Source organism: Dipodomys merriami, unplaced genomic scaffold (assembly GCF_024711535.1).
Source record: "Dipodomys merriami isolate MVZ:Mamm:240054 unplaced genomic scaffold, mDipMer1.0.p SCAF_19, whole genome shotgun sequence".
NCBI lineage: Eukaryota > Metazoa > Chordata > Mammalia > Rodentia > Heteromyidae > Dipodomys > Dipodomys merriami.
In genome coordinates this window covers 23,042,689-23,065,328 of record NW_027203270.1, presented here as the reverse complement: position 1 = coordinate 23,065,328, position 22,640 = coordinate 23,042,689, and the positions used below count along the sequence as shown (strand labels likewise).

Below are 22,640 nucleotides of genomic sequence, written 5' to 3'. Positions count from 1 at the left end.
ATCAGTCCAAGAGAGTGAGCTTAATGAGGAAGGATTTGGAAGCCCAAGCTAAGTGCTGGTGGTAAGCTTGCTTTAACTGTACTGAGCGCATTAGGAATGGCTTTGAATGCAGTTTTGGGCTGGAAGTGGAGTTATCTCCTATCAGTTACTTCCTAAGCAGACAGGATTCAGAAAGGCCCTCTGGAATTCATGTTTGGGAGTGGGGCAGGGGTGGGGAGGTTGTGGATGGAGCTAGGGCCCCTAATAAATCCCACAACACAGTATGGTGAGCATTCACTGGATGAGCGTGCTCCTGATGGTGGCCTGGCAGAGAAATGGAAGAACAAGTATTTGTTTAAGAAATATGCTGGCTAGGAATGTAGCTTAGTGGCAGAGTGCTTGCCTAGCATACACGAAGCCCTAGGTTTGATCCCTCAGTACCACATAAGCAGAAAAAGCTGAAAGTGGCACTGTGACTCAAGTGGTAGAGTGCTAGCCTTGAGCAAAAAAAGAAGAAGCTCAGAGACAGTGCACAGGCCCTGAATTTAAGCCCCAAGACAGGCCAAAACAAAAGTGCATTGAGTCCTAAGGCAAAGCCCCTGCCTCTGAGGAGTTGCCTTCCTACCTACACAATCGGTGAAGGAGACCACAGCTATTAAAGTACCTGGCATGTTTGGGGAAGATAAGCTCCATAAGTCTTGATGGTAGACATATGGGTAGTTGTTGGAAGATTAAAGCTAGCAAATAAGGTGAGGAAAGATAGTAAAGAGCCAATATGGAGCCAAGTCCCCATAGCTTACATCTGTTATCCTAACTACTCAGGCAGCTTGAGATTGAGAGGATCAGCTGAAGCCCATCCCAAGCAGGAAAGTGAGACTCCATTTCGAAATTAACCAGCAAAAAGCCAGGCTGGGACATGACTCAAGTGGTAAAGAACCAACAGAGCAAGCAAGAAAGTGGAGCAAGCAGTAGACCCTGAATTGAAACACTTGGTACCATCAGAGAGTGTGCCTTGCTAAGATGTTTAGACATACACTCTTCTGTGGGCCAGTGGTTTATAACATGTTAGAGCTGTAGAACTCTTTCTTCACAAGAACTCCTACCGTTACTCAATACATGCAAAACAAAGCTGAGCTGTCTGAAGGAAGGATGGGGGGTAGGCTGGTGAGGAGTAGCTCTTTTCAAGCTCAATTGTCAATTCTCCACCAATCTTCTGAGGAACTTCTAAGAAAATAAAAGGATCAAGGTTCAAAGCCTACCACTGAACATAATGGAGGGTACATGAGGATGGATAATAGAGAAGGAGAAAAGTGTTCTGATTGGCTGTCTTGGGACAGAATTGCTGGGGAAGATAGAACAGAATAGTCCAGCTAACAAGGAAGCCAGCTGGGTGGATTGGAAAGACATGCTGAAGACCTGACATGTATCCAAGAATGTATCCAAGAAAAAAGGGTAACTTAGAGGAAGAGAGAGGAGTGAAAGATGATTTCAAATGAGAGCAGAAAGTTCTGTTTTCTTTGCTTTGGGGCCATCTGGCTGTGTTACTCCATGTTCCTTGACTTTCGGATGCCCAAAAGACCAATGTGAATGTCTCAGCAAAGCATGCTTGGCCCCTTGCCATGTCTTTGTGCCCTTCACCAAGCTAGATCCTGCAGAGTGACGGACTGGAAGGACAACAGGCATTGATTTTGAGCAGATGGGTTTAAATGACTTGCAGAGCATCCAGCAGAGAGCTGGAAATATGGATCTGAAGCTCAGGAGAGAGGTGGGGGGATGGAGATAAAAAGATTTAGGGTCATCAGAAAATAGACAGGAATTGAAGGGATGGGAGATGAGTAAGTCAGCATAGATGAGACACAGAGAAAACGGCTAAAGATAGAGGCCCAGAGGACAAAGATATTTAGGAACAAGAATAGGGTAAAGATACATCAGAGGTTCAAGTGGAGGTCCTTCTTTTGTTGTTCCCTAGAGTAGTAGTCTGTTTATTCATTTTATCAGTAGCTTTGGCCTTGGACCAGTGCTCTCATCTACAGCATCCTGCCTAGCTGGAATCACAAACACCCACCACCATACCTGGCTTTGTTGGTCAGATATGGATAGAGTCTTGGTTACTTTTTTCCCTTGGCTGGCCTTGAACAATGAATCTCCCCATCTCTACCTCCGAAGTTGCTGGGATCATGAGCATGAACCACTATTCCCAGCTTAATTTTGCTCTGTATAGCATTGTTCTGATAGCTGTGTAACACTGACTCATCTGCATTATCTGATGCTGTTATATGACTTGAAAAGACTAGAATGGTAACACCAACCCTTGGCTTTATACAATAAGCCAAACTGCTGATCTGGTACAGGATTCACTTGCCCGTGTGCTCATTCTTGGTTATGTAACCTACCTTTCATTTTTCTCTGGGTGAAGGAAGCTTTTTAAGCTTGATCTGCTAGCTTAGAAACCAGAAGAAAACATCTGGCATTCACTCAGACTGAAGAACCAAAGCAAAGCTGTAAACAACATGTGTCAATTTTTCCTTCCAAAGGAGCCTTCCCAAATTTTGTAGGGTTCTCTTTGCCAACTTCTTGTCATAGCAGCAGCAGAAGCAAATAAAACCATTCCCGTTTCTTGGGGTGTTTGTTCTTGGTTAAGAGGTTGGGCTCCCAGGGCTGAAGCTTACTTTTTGTACACCAGCATCTGTTTTTTTTTTTTTTTTTTTTTTTTTTTTTTTTTTTTTTTTTTGGGTCCGGTCGTGGGGCCTGAACTCTGGGCCTGGGCACTGTCCCTCAGCTCTGCAGCTCAAGGCTAGTGCTCTACCACTTGAGCCACAGCGCCACTTCCGGCTTTTTTCTTTTTGCTTATGTGGTGCTGAGGAATCGAACCCAGGGCCTTGAGCATGCAAGGCAAGCGCTCTACCACTGAGCCACCTTCCCAGCCACCAGCATCTGTTTTAACCCCCAGAAGTCTCTATGCTTCATGTTTTACCTGCTAGACTGTGTTGACTATGAAAAAAATATTATAAATATAAATGCAAAGAACTTCTACTTGGTGATCCAGCATCACTGATTCTAACTCTCCTCACCTTGAATTGCTTAAACTGTTCTCTTTGCCTAACTCAGAATCTCCTCTAAGAAGTCATCATTAATCTCCTTTTCCAATTAAAGGGCTCCTCTACTTTCCTGTGGTTCCTTGCAAATACCATTATCTGAACAGATGGAACATAATGTATCAGTCAGATTTCTACCACTACAACAAAATACTTCAGTCAGTTTATAACAAGAAAAGGTCTATTTTGGATCACAGTTTTATAGGTTTAGTCCATGGTGAATTGGCCTTATTGTTTTGAATCTGTGATAAGGCAGGACATCATGGTGGGAGTATATAACAGAGTAAAGCACTTACATAAGAATCAAGGGATGAAAGAATAAGTGGGGGTTAGGAGGTCCCACAATGCCCTTTGAGGACATGTTCTCAATGACCTAAGAATCTCCCTTCCTACTAGTCCTCAACTTTTTTTTTTTTTTTTCCTGGTCATGGGGCTTGAACTCTGGACCTAGCCACTGTCCCTCGGCTCTTCAGCTCAAGGCTAGCGCTCTACCATTTGAGCCACAGCGCCACTTCCAGTTTTCTGGTGGTTTACTGGAGATAAGAGTTTCACAGCTTTTCCTGCCTGGGCTGGTTTTGAACCATAATCCTCAGATCTCAGCCTCCTAAGTAGCTAGGATTACAGGCATGAGGCACTGGCACCCAGCTAAGGCCTCAACTCTTAAAAACTCCACCATTTCCTAACAGTAACACCCTGAGACTAAGCCTTTAACACAGGAACTTTTAAAATCCAAACTATAGGGGCATGATGTGAACACTTGTAATCCTAACTATTCAACAAGTGGAGATTGGAATGATTGTTATTTGAGACAGGCCTGAGCAACAGTTACCAAGATCTCATCTCAACCAATAAGGCAGGCATGGTGGTCAGTACCTGTGATGCCAGTTATTCAAATGCCTTAAATACGTAGATAGATCACTACCCAAAGCTAGTCTTGAGCAAAAATGTGAAGCCCTATCAGGAAAATAACTGAAGCAAAAGGGGTTAGGATGTAGCTCCAATGATAAAAACACTGCCCTTCTGAAAAAAAATAAAAAATCTAAACTAAAAATGAGAAAATGATCTTTTTTGCATTTTTTTTGGTTGGTCATGGGGCTTGAACTCTGGGCCTGGGTGTTGTCCTTCAGCTCTTCATCTCAAGGCTAGTGCTCTACCACTTGAGCCACAGCACCACTTCTGGCTTTTTCTGTTTGTGTGGTGCTGAGGAATTGAACCCAGGGACTCATGCATGTGAGGCAAGCACTTTACCACTGAGCCATCTTCCTAGCCCCTTTTATGCACTTTTTTACTAGCATGTATCAGAGACTGGCACAAAGGAAATAGTTGATAAATGCTTTTGAGTACAGCATCTGCTGCTTTTCTTAGTAAGCATCTAGTCCTTCTGCACCTCTATCTTTCTGATGCCCCAGGACCTGCCCTTGCCAACATGTCCATGTAGGAGATGATTTCAGCTGTCCAGATGCTCCAGCTGGAAGACCATGGGACAGCTCCAGGAATGCCACCATCTGAGTATACATATTGCATCTTCTGAAATTCTGGCCTCCTAAGGAATGTCTGTACATAGGAGTGAGTCTTTGCTGGCCTGCTCTAATGGAAGCATGGATCCACCTTTCTTCCAGGGCTTTTTTTTTTGGGGTCCGGTTGTGGGGCCTGAACTCTGGGCCTGGGCGCTGTCCCTCAGCTCTTCAGCTCAAGGCTAGTGCTCTACCACTTGAGCCACGCCACTTCCAGCTTTTTTCTTTTTGCTTATGTGGTGCTGAGAAATCGAACCCAGGGCCTCATGTATGCAAGGCAAGTGCTCTAGCACTGAGCCACCTTCCCAGCCCCGGACTTTTTTTTTCTTATGATATTAAAAAAAAAAAAAGTTTAAATAGCTAGGCAAGAGCCAAAGGGTCTTGTTCCTTTGGCCTTGGTTATTCTGAATATTTTATTAGTTGTTTTTTTAAAATTTTTTTGGGTCTGGTCGTGGGGCCTGAACTCTGGGCCTGGGCACTGTCCCTCAGCTCTTCAGCTCAAGGCTAGCACTCTACCACTTGAGCCACAGCACCACTTCCGGCTTTTTTCTTTTTGCTTATGAGGTGCTGAGGAATCGAACCCAGGGCCTCAGGCATGCAAGGCAAGCGCGCTACCACTGAGCCACCCTTCCCAGCCCCTATTTTATTAGTTATTAACAGCAAGGTTTATCACTAAAGATACAAAGAGGAACAGGTGAAAAATAAAAATGGTTGGAGGACTGCATTACAAGTAGGATCCATGTTGCCATGTTCAAGTAAGGAGATAAATACTTGGCAGGGGATCAAAACATAAAACAGAGGATCTTTATAGTGGAAAAAAACAAAACAAAACAAAAGCCCTTATCCTGGCTATTCAGGTGTGGTCTACTCATGGCATGCCTTAGAAACAACTTGTGACATATTTTGGATCCTACCCCCAGCTATTAAACATAAGCTTCGTTTTCAATGGGAATTTCTGGTTTTAATCATCAGCGTTAAAAAGCTTGGCTCTGCATCATAGAAGGGGCCGACACCACACCAAAGAGCATCTCACTGTATCATAGCTGAGGCATTTTGCTAGAATCTTGAAATAGGACAGTGAATTCCTTAAAATGGTACTGAATTTTTGAAAAATTAAGTGCTGCAAAGACTGAAAAAAAAAAAAAAACCTCAATTACAGGGAAGGAAGTCTCACATCACACAAATCTCTTCCACCTAAAAGCATTTTCTATGAAGTATAAAGTACCAGGGCTTTCTTAAGGTGAGCCTGAGCCTTACTTAAAAATCTCACCTCACCTTTCACCACTCTGGGCACTGGTGGCTCACACCTGTAAATCTTAGCTACTCAGGTGGCTGAGATCTGAGAATCCCAGTTCGAAGCCAACTCGGGCAGGAAAGTTTGTGAGACTCTTATCTCCCATTAACAATCAAAAAGTCGGATGTAGAGGTGAGGCTCTAGGGGCAGAGAGAGCACACAGGCCTTGAGTCAAGCTCCAGGGCCGTTAGACTCACACACACACACACACACAAAAACGCTGGCAAAGTCATGAGCCCCTACCTCGAAAACAAATCACAAAGTACAAGTGGTGGAGTGCTCCCTAGCTTGCTCTGAGGTCCCGAGTTCGATTAATACTCAGCTCCTCAATGGCTCAATGCCAGTCGGCAGCGGTTCGGCTCTGCATACCGAAAAAAGGAGACTTGATATAACAATTTTTTTTAACGCTTGATAGGATTATTTTCTGAACGTTTACCTAGCGTCTCCGCGAAGCGGCTACCTCAGGTAAAACACTGCTACTAACCAAGCCAAGGCGGCGGCCCAACGCGACCTTCAACCTTTCACCTCACGCGTTTCTCGGCGCTTCCAGACGCAACTTCCGCTCCCGCCCCTCCTGCGAGGGGCTGGCCCAAGGGGAGTGGGCGGGACTCTAAGGCCGGCGGTTAGAGGCGGAGCTTGCTGGGGACGGGCCTCCAGGGGGCGTGGCTTACGGAAGCTGTCACGATTGGGTGGCTAGATAGAGAGCCGGACGCGAAGCTCTGTTGGGCGGAGCTAGGAGTTAGAAGCCGCCTCTGAGTAACTGGACTCCGGGCTGCCAAACTCTGGGGGCCAGGAGGAGCTGGCGGGCCCACGCCAGATCCCGGATCCGGAGTTTTCCGGAAGGGAGCGGAATCAGGGTCGATTGTGACCCAAAGCAGGTCTGTGAGGAACTCCTAAACTTGGAACAAGAAATCCTGGACCCCGGATTGACAAACCCCGGAACCCGGAATTAAGGTCGAAAAGTCCCGGATCGCGGAACACCGTGCGCGGAGCGGACTCGACGAGGAGCCGGGAGACCGGATCGCTGCACCGCCGGACGGGACGGAGCGATGTCCGGCCGTGGCGCGGGCGGGTTCCCGCTGCCCCCGCTGAGTCCCAGTGGCGGCGCGGTTGCTGCGGCTCTGGGAGCACCGCCTCCTCCCGCAGGACCCGGAATGCTGCCCAACCCGGCGCTCAGGGGCCCGGGGCCTGCTGGAGGCATGGGGGGCCCCGGGGCTGCCGCCTTCCGTCCCATGGGCCCCGCGGGCCCCGCGGCACAGTACCAGGTGAGGGGAGCGGGAGGACAAGGCTAAAGGGCGGGCGGCGCCTGGAGAGCTCCTGAGCAGGACTCCCGGGGGGCATCGAGGGAGGGCTCTGGGGGAGACCCCTGGACCCACGGCACAGAGGCCCTGCAGGGGGGGACAGTCGGGAACTGTTGGTGAGCCAGGCCTGGGACCCTTGGGCTGCAATAGAGTTGGAGAGAAAGTCTCAGCGGTGGAGCCTTCTAGGCAGTTCAAAGCGTCCCGGAGCCTCTTGGCACAGGGAGGGATTGTTAATTGATTAATGGGGAGGGGGGTGTCGTGGATGCTAGTGAATTGTGGGCAATCATTTGGCAAGTCTAGAAGTGCAGGACCTAGGGCGGGGGGTTGGGGTCCTGAGAGATGATGTGAAAGTTTTGGGAAAGAGCCTTCACTGAGAAAATAGGGTTCCCCTGAATTGGCCTCTGTCCCACTCCAAATGTGCCCTGTTTTTCGTAGCTGGGAACTGGCAGAGCTCTTGCATGTCTGAGATGGCTCCCAGCTGCTAGTGAAGAAGGAGGCCTGTTTTCCCACAGCATGGGTGGCTTAGGAGGGGGCTCCTGGACTCCAGCCTGTGAAGGGACAGACTGGACTCTCTCTGGTCAGGCCCAGGAGCCTTAGCCTGGATGACTGAGTTAGACCAGAGACAGTGAGTGATGGCCAGGCCTGAGAAAGGCCCAACCCAGTTAACAGGTCATTTTAGGCAGACTCTCCAGGGCTTGCTGCTTGGTGTCAGTCAGTATCCAGGAGTTGAGTCTGGAGGAGCCAAGAAGGCTCCACCTAGCCCTGCTGGCCTGAGGCTGGAGGAGCCCACAGCTGCAAGGAGTTGCTTCAAAGAGTACAGTACTGACCCCTCTGGCTTTGAAGAGAGGGTCTCAGGTTGCAGCTTCAAAGGCCATTGATCCTTTTGTTTTGTGGTGCGGGAGATCAGACCCAGAACCTTGTGCATGCCAGACAAGTTCTCAACTACAGAGCCAAATCCCTGTCTTCAGATTGCTCAGAAGCTGTAGCCATCCTTTTTCTACACCCCATCCTCCCACCCCCAAATTTTATTTAGCCTTTCTGTTCTGAATCATCTTATAGCCCATGCAGCTTCGTGATAATGTCCCAAGATGTTAACTGCAATTTCCACTGTCTTTTCCTTGTGTCTCCAGGTATAAGGTCCCAGAAATATTCACATGGAATATACATATCCTACCAGGACCCTAAGTTCTCATTTTCTAAAAAGATGATTGACTAAGGTTACTAGGGTTTATTTCCCCCCTCTTCTTTCTCCTATTTCCCCCTTCTTCCTCAGAAGAAAACAAAGGTTCTGAGAATCAACAGGCAGGCCTAGTCCCAAGGATTCAGCTAGGGTCCATTTTTCCCATCTTTCTCTTTCTCTTGGGGATTCCTGTGTTACTGAATCAGTCATTCCAGTCCCTGGGCCTGCTGAGATCATACAGGAGGTTCTTGTGGGCCTTTGGCCTCAGAGGAACCTGGACCAGACTCAAATCTTTCCTTTCTTATAGGGAGGATCAATTCCACCGTGTTTTGTGGGGAGTTTGGCCTTGAGCTTCTTCATAAAGCCAAAGTGGCCAGCCAGGCAAGGAAATGGGGAGTGGGAAATGGTTCTGAGCCTGGGGTCCCCCTGGTGCCCCCCCCCCGCATCATCATCGAGGAGATATCTGGGGAAGAGCTAGAGAGCCCTTCCCCAGAGTTGAAGGGGATCCTGCTTGCCCTCTTTCCAAGTTTATGACTTTCAGGAGGGCTTGGGATTTAAGAAACAAAGAGGTTTCTGACTGTTGAGTTCATGAATGGTGAGCAAAAAGAGCCAAGATTTGAAGTTGCAAGCTGGACAAATAGGGGAACCTATTGTAAGAATGGAAATGATGTCTCATCTCTCTCCAGAAGGTTGTTCTAGTGTCTAGTTGTAGTCAGTTGAGGAACATCAAATCAGCTGAAAACAAAACAAATGGGAATGCTAAACTCCACACTGGAATTCATGCCAGAGAGTTCAGAAAAAAATGTTCATAGGCAGAGGTTTATGTTCTCAACTTAGAACACTTAGGTCCAGCCACCAAGGAACACCACGATGGCAGGCTTTAGGGCAGGGCACATGCTTATCTGACTTCTAGATTCTCACCCCTGGTCAATAGCACTAGCCCCTAGTCTCCTGCTTAGCTCTTCTGGATGGTGTTAGAATCGAGCCTGGAATATGGTTAGTACTTGGCCAAGGGAGAGGAGGTCTCTATGCATTTTGGGCTTCAGGGGACTGAGCCAGATGGAGGCAGGGAGGCTAGTTTCTGGCTCTCTCTCTCTCTCTCTCTCTCTCTCTCTCTCTCTCTCTCTCTCTCTCTCTCTCTCTCTCTCTCTCTGTGTGTGTGTGTGTGTGGCAGGGAGGCGTGTGTGTGTGGGGGGGGGCAGGGAGGCGTGTGTGTGTGTGTGTGGCAGGGAGGCGTGTGTGTGTGTGTGTGTGTGTGTGTGTGTGTGTGTGTGTGTGTGTGTGTGTGTGTGTGTGTGTTCCATTTAACTTCTTTTTTTGTTGCTTTTTAAGAGGGAGGAGTTCACAGCATTTCAAAGCCCAGGTGTGGAGCTTAGCTAGGCAGAGGTAGAACTTGATGACCTTCAAGCAGCCTCCCCCTGGGGGTTTTAGAAGCTGAAGTCTCAGAAGTCTGGGGCAGATGTCTGGGTGGGGCCTATTCCAGGCTTTGTCTGTGCTGCCTTGTTTTGGGATTTTCTATGAGTACCTGCCCAGGCTGCTTGGTGCTGCCGATTTTGTGAAACCTAGTAGTTTCTTGGGGACCACCAGGTCCTAGCTCATACCTTGCAGTTGTTCACTCAGGCAGGACAAGTCTTGAAGTCTTTGCTGGAGCATACAGCTGGGCCACCTTGTTGTTGATGATGATGATGATGTTTTCCTTCCTTCCTTCCTTCCTTCCTTCCTTCCTTCCTTCCTTCCTTCCTTCCTTCTTCCCTTCCCCCTTCCCTCCCTCCTTCCTTCCCTCCCTCCCTCCCTCCCTCCCCTCCTTTTCATTTTCTTGCTCTGGCTCATTAAGGCAGAGAAAAACACTGTCTTTTGCCTTTCAGCAGCTCTGATGAATTTCTTCCTGATGTGGAGAGATTTGTGGCAGGACTCCTGAGATCTCAGGGCTCTCCCCGGCCCCCCCCCCCCCCCTTTAACTCCTCATTCACCAAACACTACTTTCCTACCCTGCCCCGTCCTCTTTCCTCTGTCTGGATCGTGTTTTCTTCCCCTTTCAGCATTTGATCATGAATTCGTCTCTCTGTGTTGGGAGCATGGATTTTATGGTAGGTAAAGAGGTAGAGGAGACTCTCCAGGATGCTGGACTGGGGGAGAGTTCTTTGATTTGGTGGGAGTCTCCACCCAGCCTGGCCTGGTTGGCTGGTTTTGCTTGTTGCATAATCTGGGCCCTGGGGCCAGCCCTGCGAAGCTGCCAGGGACAGTGTGTGCAAGGCAGAGCTGCTGGCCAAACAAGCCTTGCAGGCTGCAGCCATGCAAAAGGGGTTGGGGTGGAGGGTAGCAGTTACTCCCAGATAGGCCCCACAGAAATGTTGGGGAGCTTGGCTTTTGGTGGGAAATACATCTGCAGACTTCTAAAGAAGTTACTTAATGGTGCCCAGATGGGTGCAGCTGACCCTGTGACTCTACTCCTTAAATCCCAGGATAATCTTCTCATCCTTCTCCCTGAGGTTAGGGTTAGGCTGAGCCAGCAGCAGCCGGGCTGCCAGGTAGTGCTTTCACAATGAGCAGAGACCGGATGTCAGTTGCTCTCACACCCAGGGGTCACCAGAAGCCATGGCTTCTCTTTGGGGGTCTTCTGGCCTAAGAGGTGCCGAGGTATGGCAGAATAGAGAGGGGAGAAGAATCCAGTTCCGCTTATAGTAGGGGCCATATGGTGACCAGATGGTGTCTCTACTCTGCCTGAGGCTAGTTGGGACACGTCCACGCTGTCCTGTTATAGTTGCTCACCTGCGGTGCTATTGCCTAATGGCTTGCCCGCCCACCAACTGCCTGTCTCCCTCAGTCACACCACCAGGCTGGTGAACGGGGATGGTTCTGGGGCTCTATCTCGTCAGCTTGCTTACATTCTCCTGTCTTTCAGCCTGACTTCTCCTTCATAATGGAGGAAGCAGGAGGGGAGTGTGTAGTACAGCACGAGGGACCAAGAGTGTCTCAGGTCTCAGGCAGCGGGGCACAACTTTTGGGGCTGGAAGGTGGCAATGGGCCCCGAAAAGCTAACTCAGGCCCTTCCCTCTGCTGGCACCTCTCCTGTCTCGGGGTTCTGGCAGCCTCATTTGCTGGCAGGAGCTGGTAGGGCGGTAGTAGGGGCGGGGCAGGTGTGGTTTACACCGGGTGCTCCCACATGCTAGCTCCCCTTTGTTCCAGGCCTCTAGCAAGGCTCCCCATGTGCTCCTCAGGCCTGGGCCAGGTGGAACAGAGGGATGGAGGTTCTGGGCTACAGGCCGCATAGGGCCCTGCCACTCACCTTTGCACCCCCTGTGGCCCACTTTCCTCAGCGGCCTGGCATGTCACCTGGGAGCCGGATGCCCATGGCTGGCTTGCAGGTGGGACCCCCTGCTGGTTCCCCATTTGGTACAGCTGCTCCACTTCGACCTGGCATGCCACCCACCATGATGGACCCATTCCGGAAACGTCTTCTTGTGCCGCAGGCCCAACCCCCAATGCCTGCCCAGCGCCGTGGGTAAGTCCATCTTCTTTCTGTTGCCTTTGCACTCCCCCGCATCCCATTTTTCTTACTTTGGTGATAGAGTGTGCCCTGATTCCCTGGGGAAAGAGTCCTGGAGACTGGCAGGATGGGTGGAGTGTGAGTCCTTCGGAACTACTAGCTAACCTCTTAAATGGGTTTTTGTCCTTCCCAGGATTAAGAGGAGGAAGATGGCAGATAAGGTTCTACCTCAGCGTGTGAGTGTGTTGGGAGGGAGGCCTGCAGCCCCAGTGTGGGGAAGATAGGGAAGGGAGGAAAGAGTCTGTTGCCTGAAGTAAGCCATTGAATTCTTCCTCCTCAGATTCGGGAGCTAGTCCCGGAGTCTCAGGCATACATGGATCTCTTGGCTTTTGAGCGGAAGCTAGACCAGACCATTGCTCGCAAGCGGATGGAGATCCAGGAGGCCATCAAAAAGCCCCTAACAGTATGTACAAACCGACCTCCCTGTCTCTGGCATTGTTCCAGTTGTAAGAGAGCTTGAACTAGCAACTTTTATTTTTATTTGTTTGGTTACAAGGTCTTACTGTACAGGCCAGGATAGCCTGGAAATCAATATGTAGCCCCCGCTGGCCTTGAATTCACAATCCTCGTGCCTCAATTTCCCAAGTGTTGGCATTACAACTGTGTACTATACCTTGCCTGTCATGTTTTAAATGAATATAAGTATAAACAGTAGTAAACTGACCATAGTAGTAAAAGTAGTTCAGATATATGCATGTATGTGAAGTATGACATATATATAGATCCTAAGTGATTTAAAATGGAAATCTTTGTAGATCAAGGTCAAAAATTTGAAAGATCCTAGAGGGCAGATCTTCTTTTCCCATCCTTAGAGCTTTCTTTTCTTTCCTCCTCTGTTCTTAGAAGGCAGTATCTACAATAGTTTCCTAGTGGTGAATGCTTTCTAGGATGTTAGATATTTGAGGGTTATGGTAGGTGTTTAAATTTTATTTAAAATAGAAACCAGAGGCTTGGGGCAGGGAAAGATGGAATCCAGGGCCTCGTGCAAGGCAAGTGCTGTGCTACAGTGCTTTTGATTAGCTTGATAGCTTCCTGTTCATATGTACCTGTCAGACTGTCAGCCCCAGGGTTGGCATTGTTGGTGATGCTTTATCTCCCCCATACAGTTCCTTCAGGACTTCTTCCAATTCCGTGTCTCTGAGGTAGATGCCTGGCTCATAATGCTCAATATTGATTATGGAGTACAAGTTCATAGGGAAGATGGAGTAGCTTTTTCTAATATATTGGTCCACTTTTAGCTGACTGTTTTTTCTCTCTTTAGCAAAAGCGAAAGCTTCGAATCTACATTTCCAATACATTCAGTCCCAGCAAGGCAGATGGTGATAGCGCAGGAACTGCAGGCACCCCTGTGGGAACCCCAGCAGCAGACAAGGTGGCTTCCTGGGAACTCCGAGTGGAGGGAAAACTGCTGGATGATGTGAGTTAGTGAAGAAACTTGTCTGGGTTCAAGCTTGAGCCCAGACACATGACCTCCTGGAGATGTCCTGCAAAAGAGTGCATAGCTCCAGCCAACTAGAAGTTGTTTTTCCAAGCCGGGCACCAGTGGCTCACGCCACTCAGGAAGCTGAGATCTGAAGATCTCAGTTCAAAGCCAGCCTGGGCAGGAATGTCTGTGAGACTCTTATCTCCAATTAAATACCAGAAAACCAGAAGTGGTACTGTGGCTCAAGTGGTAGAGCATTCGTCTTGAGCTGAAGAGCTGAGGGACAGTACCCAGGCCAAGTTCAAGCCCCACGACCGACAAAAAAAAAAAAAAAAAAAAAAAGGTGTGCTAGGCAAGCACTCTACCATTGAGCTATTCCTCCAAGTTTATTCTGTGGATATTAAAATGTTCCTACAGGGGCTGGGAAGGTGGCTTAGTAGTAGAGTGCTTGCCTTGCATGCATGAGGCCCTGGGTTCGATTCCTCAGCACCACATAAACAGAAAAGGCTGGAAGTGGCACTGTGGCTCAAGTGGTAGAGCGCTAACCTTGAGCTGAAGAGCTCAGGGACAGCACCCAGGCCTAGAGTTCAAGCCTCATGACCAACTAAATAAATAAAATGTTCCACAGATGGCAGTCAAGGGCTCGGTGGCTGTCAATGGAACTTCATGGAGTATTTTCCTGCCCCCAGTCTCTGTCACTTTGTATAGTCTTAACTGCTCTTCCAGGGGCCAAAATTCCTCAGTGCTTTGAGTTCCAGGGTTAAAATGTTGCTTCTTTTTTGGGCTTAGTATATAACATTTGGTTCAAGAGCTCAGCAGCACCCTTATCTCATACCCCTTTTTATTCCCAGCCTAGCAAACAGAAAAGAAAGTTTTCTTCATTCTTTAAGAGTCTTGTCATTGAGCTGGACAAGGAACTGTATGGACCTGACAACCATCTGGTAGAGGTGAGAGTGGCCCTGAAACCTGTAAAGGACAAGATGTGAGGGACACCACACACAGGCTAAGGTGCTGGTTGGGTGGAGGAATAACATTGGTCCCCTTGGAACGTACACCCTGGTGACAATCTCTGCTTCTCCTCCCTTCAGTGGCACCGGATGCCCACTACCCAGGAGACAGATGGCTTTCAGGTGAAACGACCTGGAGACCTCAATGTCAAGTGCACCCTCCTACTCATGTTGGATCATCAGGTGACAGATGTTCTGGGATCATACCTGGTGTCAGATTCAGGGAAAGGGAACCTGTTCCTATAAAATCTTCCTGTTGTTGCTCTGTCCTGCCTTTTGTTTTTTCTTAAACAAGAATCCCTCTTTTTACCTTCCTCTCTCCATCCCCAGCCTCCCCAGTATAAATTGGACCCTCGACTGGCAAGGCTGCTGGGAGTGCACACACAGACAAGAGCTGCCATCATGCAAGCCCTGTGGCTTTATATCAAGCACAACCAGCTGCAGGATGGGCACGAACGAGAGTACATCAATTGTAACCGTTATTTCCGCCAGGTTAGCAGGTGTCCTGTTCTCCACCCTTGCCTTGCTGGGTTTGCAAGCCCAGACAGCCAGTTTTCTCTCTCTCTCTCCTCCCCTTCCCCCCCCCCCCCCTCGTTGGTCATGGGGCTTGACCTCTTCTGGTTTTCTGATAGTTTATTGGAGATAAGAGTCTTCATGGACTTTCCTGTCTGGGCTGGCTTTGAACTGTGATCAGCCTCCTGGGTAGCTAGGATTACAGGTGTGAGCTACCAGCGCCTGGCTACAGGCAGTTTTCTTAGTGGTCTTGGAATAGTCCACTTTCTTGAGTTCCTAGGAATGCTCAAGCTTTTCATGTTCCTTCTAGATCTTCAGTTGTGGCCGACTTCGTTTCTCGGAGATTCCCATGAAGTTGGCTGGCTTGCTGCAACATCCAGATCCCATTGTCATCAACCATGTCATTAGGTAAATGGGAGGTGGGGGACAAGATGGCTCCCATCTTTGAAAATACAGATTTACCCTTGACTTGACCTAAAGCTTGAAAGGTAAATAGCAAGTTGCTTTCTGGTTCTGGGCTCTTAAGTTGGTAGGATGGACATGGCAAGATAATTTCCTTCTCTGTGTGCTACCTTTAGTGTGGACCCTAATGACCAGAAGAAGACGGCCTGTTATGACATTGACGTGGAGGTGGATGACCCACTGAAGGCCCAGATGAGCAATTTTCTGGCCTCTACCACCAACCAACAGGAGATTGCCTCTCTCGATGTCAAGGTATGCTCTCTACTTCTACAGCCACCTCTGGGGCCAGGGTGGGGCCAGATGAGTCTGTCATTTGCACACTTGTATCATGTTGGGGGAGACCTTTGACTCATTTCCTTGAGTCTAGGCTGATGCACATCTGACACTGGCACCCTTTCCCTAGATCCATGAGACCATTGAGTCCATTAACCAGTTGAAGACCCAGAGGGATTTCATGCTCAGCTTTAGCACTGACCCACAGGACTTCATCCAGGAATGGCTCCGTTCCCAGCGTCGGGATCTCAAGGTATAGTCAGTCCCCTTTCCATGTGGACCTTTGGGTGGTTTTTTTTTTACCCTTAAGTGCTAATTTTCCATTTCCACAGCAGATGGGCTCAGGGGTGGGCAATCATGCTATGGCTGTCCTCCCATCTCTGCAGATTATCACTGATGTGATCGGCAATCCTGAGGAGGAGAGGCGAGCTGCTTTCTACCACCAGCCCTGGGCCCAGGAAGCAGTGGGGAGACACATCTTTGCCAAGGTAAGGCTTTGCCCTGTTCTTCCCCCTCCTCTGATTGAGTAGCAGAGGCCTGAGCCTGTGCTCTCCCTTCTCCAGGTGCAGCAGCGAAGGCAGGAACTGGAACAGGTGCTGGGAATTCGCCTGACCTAACTGCTCAGGGATCTCTTCCTTTCTTCCCAACCCCAGAGCTGGGCAGGGGACCACCCTCTGGATCCTGGCTGGGGCTGCAGACACCTAAATGGGGTGAGGGGTGTCTCCTGTTACCCTATATGTCCCAGCTTTAGTTTCATAAGTGTAGTGATAGGATTCCTGGTTGCTTGGTCTCCAAAGCCTTTTACTTACTTTTTGCATTGGCTTTTATTGGGTTCTCAAGAGGCTGCCTTGCCCCCTGCAGGTAGGCCTGTGTAGGACTGACTGCTGGTGGCTGGGCTTTGACTTTGAAGTGAGACATTTTGGAACCAAAGGCCTCTGGGTTTGCATGTTTACAGGCCCCACCTTGGGGCCAGTGTCAGAACTGGCTCTGGGAGCTGGGTGAGACTTCCTTAGCCTTTCTAAACCAAAGTTCTTTGCCATTCCTATAAGTCCAGCCTCGCTGCTGGTTTTTCCTTTCCTTTGGGTATTTGCACTATTTGGGGAGCAGGTTTTTCTATGTGGGAGCCATGTTTTTTGTACAGGGGTAAGCTGGGGTCTTTCAGGGAGCCCTATTTGGTGCCTCCTCCTTTTCTTTCCTTGATCTATGCAAGCGGCTAGAGCCGCCATCATCTCCTGGGATGACATTGAGGGCTGCCCTGCCAGCTGCTTGGGCTGGGGGGAGCCTCCTAGAGGGAGGGGACATGCCAGTTTTCTAGACCTGCCTGTGGTAGAGGAGCGTACAAGTGGAGAGCAGTGTCAGGTAAGGGGGGAGGCTGGGAAGACATGTTTCCCTTTGGAGCTTGGCAAAGAGGATGGGCCTAGGGCTTGGCAGATGCCACTTCTGGCAGGTTTGGAAATTTCCAAATAAATCCTTTTGTTTACTGGAAGTGCCCAGACCTGGTCATTGAATACTGCAGCCACTTATTAACAGACATGAGTCCTAAAGGTCTTGTTCCACAGACCTTTATTATAAGGATCCATACAAAGACCATGCCCTCACTTCCATAGTTTCTTGATGGACATGTTTTTCTCACTATCCTTCTGCATGACCTGGAAAGAGAAAGGACAGCATTGATTGTTAATTCATGAACTGCAAGAACACAAACTTAAAGCCCCTGTCAGCAAAGGCAGAGGTGTAGGGACATACCTTGGCCACTGCCATCTCAAAGTCCTCCTGAGTGACATGGACACGCCGTTCCCTCAGGGCATACATGCCAGCCTCTGTGCACACACCCTGAGTAGGAAAAGGAAGCTGAAGCCAAGGTGCTTTGGCCCCTCAGCCCTGACCTGGTCCTTGAAGCCAGAGCTTCCTGCCATTGCCCCATACACCTGAGACTCCAGTTACCTTCACTTCAGCCCCCGATGCCCCTGGCATCAGCTCAGCGATTTTTCTCAGGTTGATCCCTCGGGTCAGGTTCATTTTCCGAGAATGGATCTTCAGAATGTCCAGCCGTGCCTGTAGAAAGAAGAAAGTCCAGAGTCCCATGCCCCACCCCCACAGCCGTAGCCAAAGGCACTCAAGGCACTACTCATCACAGACCTCCTCATTGGGGGGTGGGAATTCAATTTTTCTGTCGATTCGTCCAGGGCGAAGCAGGGCAGAGTCCAGGATATCAATCCTATTTGTAGCCATGATAACCTGAGCAGAGAAGGGGGATGGATCAGCTTTTCCTGGCTTATATGTCACCCCAGATCTAAGCCTTTACCACTTTACCTTGATGTTCTTAGTAGCCTCAAAGCCATCCAGCTGGTTGAGCAGCTCCAGCATTGTGCGCTGCACTTCACTGTCCCCCCCAGAGCCCCCTTCCAGCCGAGAGGAGCCAATGGAGTCGATTTCATCCATGAAGATGATGGATGGAGCATGTTCTCGTGCCATAACAAACAGCTCTCTCACCATTCTTGCCCCTGTTCAGGCAGAGGCCATGCTGGCATTAGGAGCTAATGAGCAGAGCACCCTACACCCTTCCATTTGGTTCTCCTGTTCTCAGTCACCGTTACCTTCCCCAATGAATTTCTGTACCAATTCAGAGCCAGAGACACGAATAAAGGTACAGTCCGTATGATGAGCCACAGCCCGGGCCAACAATGTCTTCCCAGTGCCTGGGGGTCCATACAGCAGCACTCCCTAAGGGGAACAGCAGATTCAGGGCAGAAAGCCAGTCTCATTTCATCCAGGGAACATTTATCAAGTGCCGGATCCCTTGTTAAGAGGCTAGGGATGCAAAAAATAGAACACCAAAATCCCTTTTGGAGCTTATGTATCCCATCTACCTTAGTCCCAGGAAGCCAGTCTTCAGCAGGGGCAGTTCAATCACTGCAGCCCATCCCAACCCAGCACTTAATTGGCCTGGGGCAAGTAGAGTAAGTGCAGCCCACCTCTTAGAGAAGCAGATTCCTCACCTTGGGCTGTGCAATGCCCAGAGCCTCAAAGAGCTCAGGGTGCTTTACAGGCAGCTCAATCACTTCTTTGATTTCCTTGATCTGCTTGTCCAGCCCACCAATCATCTCATAAGTTGAGTCTGGCACCTTTTCCACCATCATCAGTGACACAAGAGGGTCCACCTTGTTGGGCAGGATCTTGTGCAAAGTGTAGCTGTCGTTTCTTAGAGCCACTCGGCAGTTGGGTGTCACCTGGATGATAGGGTCAAGTTTCAGGAAGTAGTGTGTGCAAAGAACTGGTCCCAAACTCCCATTCACCTGCTACACTCACATCATTGATGTCGATGTTCTTGTCCACATCTACTACAAACTTGCCCTCAGGATGCACCTGAAACAATAGACTCATGATCTTCCCTGACAGCCACCAAATAGCCACCTCACCCAGGAAGATCCATGGGAGTCCTGGAATAACATGACATACCGCTTCTTTTTCTGAGGCTGCATAAAGAATGGGAATCCAGGGGGTGAGGGGCTAGTCCCTAGGGCCATGTTTTTACCTTGACCAAAACTTTCTTCTTATCCATGGCCCGGACTACTTCCCCGACGTAGGAGCCCTGTTCTTGCAATAGCTGCAGCTCCTCCCGCAGTAAGCGAACTACATGGCAGACAGACACAGTGGTCACTTAACTTCCAGCATGTCCTTTCTTTAGTACTCAATTCAACATGCACACGCTAAGCACCATTTTGAAGTTTAAAAGGGAAGGTCGCATACACACAGATGTCATCAGAACCATGTCTTGAAGCACAAGTAGAAGGAAGCACAAGCAAAGCTATGAGGCCACACACTGGTCAGGGAAATTAGAACAGCCAGAACCCAGCCTGAATGTAGTGTCCCAGTTTCTCCCCCTCACCTTTTGCATTTAACTCATTCCTCTGTGCTTGTAGCCGCCGGAGGTTTTGGCTTTTATCATTCACAATCAGCTGCAGAAAACAAGATGTAGAGGACTACTCAAGGACAACAAACAGTAGGATACTGGTCAAGACCCTAACAGGCAGGTGAACTGTGGAAGGGTACAGGGCAACTACTTGGGATCCTAATGACCATTTCCTCCAAGCATCCCTTAGGATCTTAAGATAGCCATCATAAAAGAATTTCTTTTGCCAGTATTAGTCCAGGAATGACAGAATCTAATGGAGAAAAATTATGGCTCAGGTAGCAACTTTCTTACAGAGAAGCAACATGTTATATACAGGAAAGAGTTTTAGGTGCAAAACCTGAGTTCTAGCCCAGCTTCTGTCACTTAAAAAATGGTTAAAAGCTGGTCATGGTGGTAAACACATGTAATCCCAGCACTGGGAAGGTTAAAGCTGGAGAATGGAGAGTTTGAGGCCAGCATGGGCTCCAGAGTAAGGCCATGAAACGAAACAAAAAAAGAAAACCCATTCAAATGGAGGCAAAGTAAAGGCAAAGCATTTAAAAGATGCTGCCAAACTGAACACGATCACTCCATCCACTGCCCTGTTTCAAGACTGACATGAGGGCTGGGAAGGTGGCTCAGTGGTAGAGTGCTTGCCTCGCATGCACAAAACCCTGGGTTCGATTCCTCAGCACCACATACACAGAACAAGCTGGAAGTGGTGCTGTGGCTCAGGTGGTAGAGCGCGAGCCTTGAGCAAAAGAAGCTCAGGGACAGTGAAAAAAAAAAAAAAAAAAAAGACTGACATGAATAAAATCAAATGTAGAAAGCATTCAAAAATGGCAAACCAAGCCAGGCGCTGGTGGCCCACACCTGTAATCCTAGCTAAATCAGAAGATCTGAGGATCTCAGTGGTTCAAAGCCAGCCCAGGACAAAAGTCCGTGAGACTCTTATCTCCAATAAACCACTAGAAAACTGGAAGTGGCGTTGTGACTCAAGTAGTAGAGCACTAGCCTTGAGCAGAAGAGCTTAGGGACAGCACCCAGGCCCAGAGTTCAAGCCCCATGACCGACCAAAAAAACAAAACAAACCAATATGCAATGAACCTGGAGTTCAGACATTTTCCTTGTGGCTTTCCCCTCACCCCACTTACATTTTTTTTTTTTTTACTTCTCTGGCTTGGGTCTTTAAGCCAGAGCACTGGGTGGTCCAGTTCCTCTCATTCAGTCCTCACAACCATCAGAATAACCCAGACTCAATACATTCATTTCATCTGGCCCCCACCGTTCTAATAAATCATATTCCCTAAGTCTCTGTCTTTTCTGTTAAGAAAGTCTTCCATTTGGCTGGGAATGTGGCTTAGTACAAGTGCTTGCCTAACATGAATAAAGCCCTGGGTTTGATTCCTTAGTACCATATAAATAGAAAAAGCTGGAAGTGGCTCTGTGGCTCAAGTCGTAGAATGCTAACCTTGAGCAAAAGAAGCTAAGGGACAGTGCTCAGACCCCGAGTTCAAGCCTTAGGGACTGGCACCAAAAAAGAAAAAAAAGTCTTGTATTCACACTTATTCCTTATCCTAGTGGTACCTTTTCTTCCCTTTTTTTTTTTTTTTTTGGTGGGGGGAGGGTATTTGGGGGAGTTCTTGGATTTGAACTTAAAGAGTTTCCACTTTGCTAAGCAGGTGCTATATTGTGAGCCATGCCTCCAGCACTCTTTTTGAGAAAGGGTCTTGTTAAGTAACTCAGGTTGGCCTCAAACTCTTTCCTGGTCCTCCTGACTCAGCTTCTCCAGTGCTGGGAATAAATGAACAAACCCCCACACTCAACTTAGTGGTATTCTATTAAAAATTTGCTACTTAAAGGGCTGGAGGTTTAGCAAATTAGAGGCCCTGAGTTCAAACCCCTGTACTGAAAAAAATTTTTTTTAAACAGTTTGGGAGATGTCCTAATGGAATTACACGGATTTGCAGAAATCTGCTTCCATCAATCCGCATTCCCTCCTTCCTCTCTCTGGAGTGTGTCCTCACCTGAAGTTCTTCAATCTTGGACAGATAATACTGGCGGAGTCCGCTGCCTGCCTTCCCCTCTTCCAACTCCATCTAAGGATAGATAGAAATAATTAAACAAGAATCTAAGCATTCAAGGGTTACTAAGTAAGGCCACTTCACAAGGCTTTACAAGGAAGGGAATCTCCAACTAAGGGCCACAAAATGCTTTGGTACCGAATATGAGACATCTAAGCTTTCCTCTGCTGCCCCCACTGATAATTTTGTATGGCCTGTAATGTTACAAATATCCAAATAGGGCTGGGAATGTGGTTTAGTGGTAAAGTGCTTGCCTAGCACTCAGCACCACATAAACAGAAAAGGCCGGAAGTGGTGCTGTGGTTCAAGTGGTAGAGTTTAGCCTTGAGCAAAAGACCTCAGAGACAGTGTCCAGGCCCTGAGTTCAAGCCCCGAGACTGGCAAACAAACAAACAAATGAATGAATGAATACATATCCAAATGACCCTAGGCTACCTCTGACACCTTGCCAGTATTTGTGTGGTTAAAAAAGAAAAGAGGTTGATTTCGGAGGCTTAACTTTTGGGTTCTAGCCCTTCCCTCCCTCAGGACCCTCTGTTTTTTTCCATAATGAGACTAAAAAAGGATGCAATGCCGTCGATTTCCGAAGACTGAGAAGGATCCAAAGTCCACACGCACTGGAGCCCCTGCACTGTGGCAGGCATCCTCAAACCCGAGGTGTTCTATAGACCGAGCTGGCACGAAAGACAGTCGTCCGGCCTAGGCACTCGCATCCTGGCCGGTCGGTTCTTGCTCCCGGGACTCCGTGCACTCGGCCCTGTCCTGCCCTGCCCTGCCCGGGCTCACCGGGGGCAGCGCTGACACAGCAGATCCAGTACCGGCAGGGCCCAGGCTGGATCGATCGATCCACCGATCTCCGTCACCGATCCCCTGGCCCAGGCCCGCTCCCCACTTTGCATCAAAGCCCCTCTCCACCCAGTCCCGGCCTCTGAGCAGCCACCGCCACCACCACCGCCGCCGCCATACCTGCTCCGGCCCATCAAGCGCCATCTTCCTTCTTCAGCAGAGTCCGCCGGCATCCACGGCGCCTTAGCGCGCATGCGCGGAGGCGGGACTCTGCTGACTGGGACCCT

At 48.9% G+C, this 22,640-nt stretch overlaps 2 protein-coding genes across 5 annotated transcripts; one reads left to right on the top strand and one right to left on the bottom strand.

Annotated features, from left to right (window-relative positions):
- The first annotated feature begins 6,606 nt into the window (after nt 1–6,606).
- Smarcd2 (SWI/SNF related BAF chromatin remodeling complex subunit D2) lies at nt 6,607–17,074 on the top strand. Of its 4 annotated transcripts, none has more exons than XM_070027753.1 (13): nt 6,607–7,147; nt 11,681–11,865; nt 12,044–12,086; nt 12,191–12,313; nt 13,172–13,327; nt 14,185–14,280; nt 14,422–14,523; nt 14,671–14,832; nt 15,164–15,261; nt 15,432–15,567; nt 15,719–15,841; nt 15,975–16,076; nt 16,152–17,074. In XM_070027753.1, exons 1-13 carry the CDS (start codon nt 6,932–6,934, stop codon nt 16,203–16,205), a joined length of 1,596 nt encoding a protein of 531 aa, XP_069883854.1. In that variant the 5' UTR covers nt 6,607–6,931; the 3' UTR covers nt 16,206–17,074. The 4 variants fall into 4 exon arrangements, with proteins under 4 accessions (XP_069883854.1, XP_069883855.1, XP_069883857.1 ...); XM_070027756.1 differs by lacking the exon at nt 6,607–7,147 and adding an exon at nt 10,944–11,000; XM_070027755.1 differs by lacking the exon at nt 6,607–7,147 and adding an exon at nt 11,269–11,340.
- Nucleotides 17,075–17,134: 60 nt separating this feature from the next.
- On the bottom strand, nt 17,135–22,640 carry Psmc5 (proteasome 26S subunit, ATPase 5). The gene is made up of 12 exons (XM_070027757.1): nt 22,534–22,640; nt 21,511–21,582; nt 19,478–19,547; nt 19,124–19,221; nt 18,898–18,954; nt 18,588–18,818; nt 18,186–18,312; nt 17,902–18,092; nt 17,728–17,826; nt 17,533–17,643; nt 17,335–17,421; nt 17,135–17,237 (listed from the first exon to the last, which is right to left on the bottom strand). The coding sequence occupies exons 1-12, from the start codon at nt 22,555–22,557 to the stop codon at nt 17,184–17,186; spliced, it is 1,221 nt and encodes a 406-aa protein (XP_069883858.1). The 5' UTR covers nt 22,558–22,640; the 3' UTR covers nt 17,135–17,183.

Coding starts and splice junctions, on each gene's coding strand:
- Psmc5 (XM_070027757.1), bottom strand. CDS start 22,557: ATGGCGCTTGATGGGCCGGAGCAG. Junction 18,819..18,897: donor AGAACATCGACATCAATGAT/GTGAGTGTAGCA, acceptor CCTATCATCCAG/GTGACACCCAACTGCCGAGT. Junction 18,093..18,185: donor ACAGAAATTCATTGGGGAAG/GTAACGGTGACT, acceptor CTGCCTGAACAG/GGGCAAGAATGGTGAGAGAG.
- Smarcd2 (XM_070027753.1), top strand. CDS start 6,932: ATGTCCGGCCGTGGCGCGGGCGGGTTCCCGCTGCCCCCGCTGAGTCCC. Junction 7,148..11,680: donor GCCCCGCGGCACAGTACCAG/GTGAGGGGAGCG, acceptor CACTTTCCTCAG/CGGCCTGGCATGTCACCTGG. Junction 15,568..15,718: donor TTGCCTCTCTCGATGTCAAG/GTATGCTCTCTA, acceptor CCCTTTCCCTAG/ATCCATGAGACCATTGAGTC.